We start from the raw sequence: 5785 nt of genomic DNA on the forward strand, positions 1-5785 counted from the left end.
ACCCAATAATTCCCTAAAAAGTGGCTAACCTGGATAGAGGTCAAGCAATGTGCCGCCCTAATTGCTCGTGACACAAGTACTGAACCAAATCTGTACACATACATAAGATACTTTCTCTTGAGTTTTCAGTGTAAAAATCTGAGAAAGGTAATAATTAAGACCAAAAAATCAAATTGAAAGTAGCACTTACGATTCCTTTTCGAGAGAATACACACGAAGTTCATACATGACTTGATGTGCTGTTACTGGATGTCGAGTAGGGGAAGTCGCGAGCCCCGAATCTTGTTGGACCAGCGTCTGCAAACCAGGATCTGTCTCAGCATGAGGAATAACACATGCGACACACGCTGCTAAATATCTCCCACATGGTGAAAAATGGGCTCCCATCTCACTGCAAAGATAACCACACATCAGGTATCTCCATCAAAAAGAGAAATATAGCATCACGATCATCTAGTTGCAGCACAACAATATTAAGGAGATAAATTACCTGCAAAGGACAGCATGATGTATAGTTATTCGACATTTGTCAGACTTCAGTATTGCACATGGGTCTTTAATGTCATGTGACCACACTCTCAGTTTGACAGTACACGGCAACTCTGCAGCAGCAATTGAAGTAGCCAGTTCAGACGGGATTCTGTTAACCACAGGCTGAGCATCAGTTCCTTCATGCTGAGTGTTACGAGAGGAAAGACCTTCTGCTAAACCAGATCCTGCGAAGCGGGACTGTATAAGTCGGTCCCGAGAATCACCTCTTGCAGAAACCCCATATAAGTTAACACCACCAGGAATTTCTAATGACGCTACTGCAGCCTCTAGACTGGCTGTGGATGATTGAGATGTTGAAGACGAACCCGTAAAAGGAGTTGAGTTGACATGACCATTACTACCACTAGGAAGTACCACTGGATTAGCACCAGCTTGGCTTTGAGCCATCAACCACCCTTGTAGAAAAGGTAACTCCCAGGAACCTCTGTCTCTAAAGTGAAACAACTGCTGAAGTTGTCCAAACTCTAGTAAATCTGGCTGACTTGAAACTTGACCAGGAACACTGTTTCTTCCAACAGGTTGAGCTTCGTCTACATCCATGGCATCAACTGCAGTGGTAGAGTTTCTAGCTCCAGCTTGGCCAGCAACTGGGTTGCCTGCAGAGTTTTCTGGGACATGATAGGAACCAGAAAGATCACCAGACATAGCCATGGGAAGAGGAGAAGGTGAAGTTGTTCTGCCGTCATGTTCTACAGAACTTTGATTACTCTGAAACCTCGATTGTGCACTCCTTGAACCAGTACTACCAGTAGAATATTGTATTCGTGGACCATCAGCAGAATATGAAGGCAAGAGCAAGTACGGTAATGGCACAAGTGGCAGTTCAGCTGTCAAACTGGTACGACTGCCACTTTGTGTGTTGGTAAAGAAAATTGCAGGGGGTGGATATCGCAAATAACCTGGAGATGTTGCTCTTGTCATTGCGGAGTCTGATGAATCAATGTCAGTCACCTGCCATTTGTAGTTTATAGAGTAAGCCCACAATGTGGCAGATTAGTAACCCAAACTTCAATCTGTAGCTTACCTCTGCAGTCAAGAGAAGAGGAACCCCATGTGGATGAAAGTGTACAGCTCTCAGGGAACGCCTTGTCTTCAACACAACTGCTGGTGAGGATTCCTCCCCTATCCTATTATAATGCCATATGTGCAACTTCAAAAAAGAAAAAGCATCAGATGTAAGACATTTCGATCAAATAAATTATTCTAAAAGGCTTAGCTGCCTGCAACTAGCTAGTGAATCATGAGAGAATTAAACGGGAATAAGATACCTTATGACCAGATGCAACAGCAAGTAATTCACCATCAGCATGGAAAGCAATAGAAGCAATAGGTCGATCTGTTTAAAGAGGAGAGAAAGAGACCAGGAGTAAATTAGATGAAAAGTAGAATAGAGAAAAAACAAAGAAATATACTGCCTAGCACTTACAGAAATCATGAGATCTAATACATGCCGCAGTTTTTGTATTCCATAAGCGCACCTCATGATCTAAACTTCCACTAGCAACTATTTCTGAGTGGCGTGGATGGAATCTGACCTGTAGAGAACTCAGTAACATTAGATAGTTAAGCAGTGGGTATAACGCATAGCAAATTATCTTTTCAAGCAAGCCAAATCAACTTAATCCATTGCAAGTATTTTCTAACTAGCTACACCAAAAACGTATATAACAAAGTTGACACAAATCATCCAACTTACAAAACTAATGACAAAGATCACCACCAGATTTCTTAAGGATGTAAGATTAGGAAACCTTAACTGCTACCTAGTAACCATGGTAAATCATGGAGTCAATGAAGTTATGAGAAAAGGGATATTAATCTCTGACTCACCACCCAAGGTGTCCTCCGATGGCCACTCAAAACTTTTAAGCATTTTCCTGTCTCACAATCGATAATCTTTACTGTGTGGTCACCACTACAAGATAAAAAAAAATCAAGTAAATCCCATTAGCAAACGGGATTGATTAAATTACAACAAATACGATTCATAATACTTACTGTGTAGACGCAAGAGTTCTTCCATCAGAGCTAAAAGCTGCTGCAATAGTTGACCTTGGAGGAGGTACAAGAGGACAGTATATAGCAGATAAATNACATCAGATGTAAGACATTTAGATCAAATAAATTATTCTAAAAGGCTTAGCTGCCTGCAACTAGCTAGTGAATTATGAGAGAATTAAACGGGAATAAGATACCTTATGACCAGATGCAACAGCAAGTAATTCACCATCAGCATGGAAAGCAATAGAAGCAATAGGTCGATCTGTTTAAAGAGGAAAGAAAGAGACCAGGAGTAAATTAGATGAAAAGTAGAATAGAGAAAAAACAAAGAAATATACTGCCTAGCACTTACAGAAATCATGAGATCTAATACATGCCGCAGTTTTTGTATTCCATAAGCGCACCTCATGATCTAAACTTCCACTAGCAACTATTTCTGAGTGGCGTGGATGGAATCTGACCTGTAGAGAACTCAGTAACATTAGATAGTTAAGCAGTGGGTATAACGCATAGCAAATTATCTTTTCAAGCAAGTCAAATCAACTTAATCCATTGCAAGTATTTTCTCACTAGCTACACCAAAAACGTATATAACAAAGTTGACACAAATCATCCAACTTACAAAACTAATGACAAAGATCACCACCAGATTTCTTAAGGATGTAAGATTAGGAAACCTTAACTGCTACCTAGTAACCATGGTAAATCATGGAGTCAATGAAGTTATGAGAAAAGGGATATTAATCTCTGACTCACCACCCAAGGTGTCCTCCGATGGCCACTCAAAACTTTTAAGCATTTTCCTGTCTCACAATCGATAATCTTTACTGTGTGGTCACCACTACAAGATAAAAAAAAATCAAGTAAATCCCATTAGCAAACGGGATTGATTAAATTACAACAAATACGATTCATAATACTTACTGTGTAGACGCAAGAGTTCTTCCATCAGAGCTAAAAGCTGCTGCAATAGTTGACCTTGGAGGAGGTACAAGAGGACAGTATATAGCAGATAAATGCTGCAATGATTCTGCCTCGACCCTGCATATAAGGAAAGCAGTATACATTCAGAAGCTCGAACGGGGTAGGGTCACGTTAATTCATCTTCACAGAAGATACATCAGTTTCGAAATAAAGGAGCGAATAAGTGATGAATGCAAGGTACCATGAAATAAGATTATGTCCCTGCTCGCTCACTGGTTCGCTACTGGTTCCACACGACGAATCAGCATCCCATCGGCTTTCACCCCACCGTTTTCTTGGCACAAACTTTGTTTTTGGTGAAATTTCCCTCTGGACAAGCAACTTGAAGACGCTTCTACACCTGAATTCAAACCATGTCAAAAGTGATCCGGTCAGATCAGCAGGTTTGGGAATGGCAAAAACATGAAATTTAATGTTGCAAGTTCAATTATCACTTCCAAGTTAATACTGTTGTCTGAACTGCTGAAACTAGCCCAGACTCACCATAAGCCGCACAATTGTCCACTTGAACATAAATTAGAATGCCAAAACTCTATACTACATGAGATCTACCACTTCAAAAAATACTTAAATAGCCAATCGTAAGACAAGATTTTGGAAACAAGCATATCAACGATCTCCAAAGCAAGCTTTCTAATTACTTGATCTGACGCTGGATCTCCAAAACATGAGCAAAGTAGTTCCAAGTTTCTAAAATTAAGAGGCGTCACAAGGTTCTAGTACAATTCAAAATTCAAAGTCAAGTCATTTAAGCAAGCTCTGACCTCTGGCGATGGACATTAGCCACTGGTTTTGGTGATGGTATCATGGACTGTGGAGAAGGTTGATCGTGTGACCAGATAGATTCCGTCATCTCTAAAGCTGAAATTCATATCAATACCCCAGTGGACAGAGAATCCATAGATGCTGCCAAAACAGGGGACGAAACCCTAACTAGAAGATCTTTAGTTGAAGAAGAACAAGGCCAAATCGCCGATCTAATCTTCCCGAATTTCCTCGCCGGCGGCTCCGTCCTCGAGATGGGTGGAATTAAAATTCCGATGAAAGAGCGACGACGAAGAAACCTAACAGGAGGAGGCCATAATAGCTGAGGAAGAAGAAGGTCTGCGATATATTAAAAAGGATCTCCTTTTTTTTTTCTTCTCTCTAATTGAAATGCCCCCTGTTCTTGATTATCTCAACACATGCTTTTGAAAATTAACTACATACCCTTCTGTTTTTCTTTATTTCGATATCTACCCTCATATAATTTAAGAGAGAATTGTAATCCTTATGATTTCCTCGATTGAACCAATCTCTCGGATGGAGCAGCAACGGACACATTCAGATTATATGGAAATTTAAATCAAGTTCAAAACTAATGTTAAGTTATGAAAATCGTTAATTTAGTATGTATGATAATTTCTATTAGTAGTCTTATCCTGCACAAGATTTCTTAAATTGGCTGAAGAATGGATATGATTAAGTAGCTTTTGAACAACAATTAAGAAAATGTTGGCAAATTCTTAAGTTTAGGGAATCAGTAGGGATATTTATTGATATTATGTTTTATGTCTAAACTTTTGTTTTTCAATTAATAAGTTCTGGACCAAAAAAAAAACTACAAGCAGTTAGCAAACTTTTGTAATGAACAGCAAAGCATCCTAATCATTAACACAACAGCTTGGTACAATGCTTAAACCGGTTCGATTTTTCGTTAGACACCGGTGTCACCACCTAACCCAAAACAAATTAAGATACATTGAACCAAGAGGCGTCTACCAAAACACTTTAGAAAAACTCGATAATACCCTTGACCTGTTCTAAAGCAAGCTATCGGCTCTAGACGGCAGCCGCCTAAAGAAGCTAAGCCCTCGCGACGGCAGTTTCCTCCTTAACCGAGGTGGTCGTAGATAATACAGACCGAAGACAGCCACAGTCAACTTAACCGGCACAGCGTAAAACCCAACCGCGGCGATTAAACAGAACACCAAGAAGAGAAAAGTAGCACGCGGATCACGCCAGCTCAGCAACGCTTGTACCCTCTCTCCCTGACTTGCCATGTCACCAACCACTGTCTGAACCCTCCCAGCAATGCTCCTAACTCGATCGTATCTCATTCTCACGACATCGAATCCTCTGCTCGTTGGAAACGTGTCAAACTCTTCGTCAAGCTCATCGGGAAACACAGTCTCCGCGTGTGAGAGACGCGCGTCCATGTGCGGTGGATTTCTAGGCCGCCGCCTGAAACGCCAAACGCCAACCGCAG

At 40.7% G+C, this 5785-nt stretch overlaps 2 protein-coding genes across 5 annotated transcripts in view; both read right to left on the reverse strand.

Moving 5' to 3' along the window:
• The window catches only part of LOC104761706, a 7102-nt gene extending 2398 nt beyond the window's left edge, over window positions 1-4704 (reverse strand). Inside the window, exons 1-11 of one of the 4 annotated variants that reach the window (XM_010484828.1) lie at window positions 4302-4704; window positions 3719-3877; window positions 3559-3594; window positions 2551-2631; window positions 2383-2467; window positions 1979-2087; window positions 1821-1888; window positions 1577-1702; window positions 491-1503; window positions 191-391; window positions 30-90 (exon numbers count right to left, since the gene is read on the reverse strand). In XM_010484828.1, coding sequence (XP_010483130.1) covers window positions 30-90; window positions 191-391; window positions 491-1503; window positions 1577-1702; window positions 1821-1888; window positions 1979-2087; window positions 2383-2467; window positions 2551-2631; window positions 3559-3594; window positions 3719-3877; window positions 4302-4390 — 2028 coding nt within the window. In that variant the 5' untranslated portion in view covers window positions 4391-4704. Of the gene's footprint in view, window positions 1-29; window positions 91-190; window positions 392-490; window positions 1504-1576; window positions 1703-1820; window positions 1889-1978; window positions 2088-2382; window positions 2468-2550; window positions 2632-2747; window positions 2816-2905; window positions 3015-3309; window positions 3395-3477; window positions 3595-3718; window positions 3878-4301 lie in introns of all 4 variants that reach the window. The other 3 variants (XM_010484836.1, XM_019243252.1, XM_010484820.1) reach the window with 3 other exon arrangements.
• Window positions 5127-5785, reverse strand: part of LOC104761729 (FT-interacting protein 1-like) — a 4769-nt gene continuing 4110 nt past the window's right edge. The window contains exon 2 of the mRNA XM_010484845.2: window positions 5127-5760. Coding sequence (XP_010483147.1) covers window positions 5340-5760 — 421 coding nt within the window. The 3' untranslated portion in view covers window positions 5127-5339. The remainder of the gene's footprint in view (window positions 5761-5785) is intronic.

The sequence above is a fragment of the Camelina sativa genome, chromosome 3 (genome assembly GCF_000633955.1).
Source record: "Camelina sativa cultivar DH55 chromosome 3, Cs, whole genome shotgun sequence".
In the NCBI taxonomy this organism is placed as follows: Eukaryota; Viridiplantae; Streptophyta; class Magnoliopsida; order Brassicales; family Brassicaceae; genus Camelina; species Camelina sativa.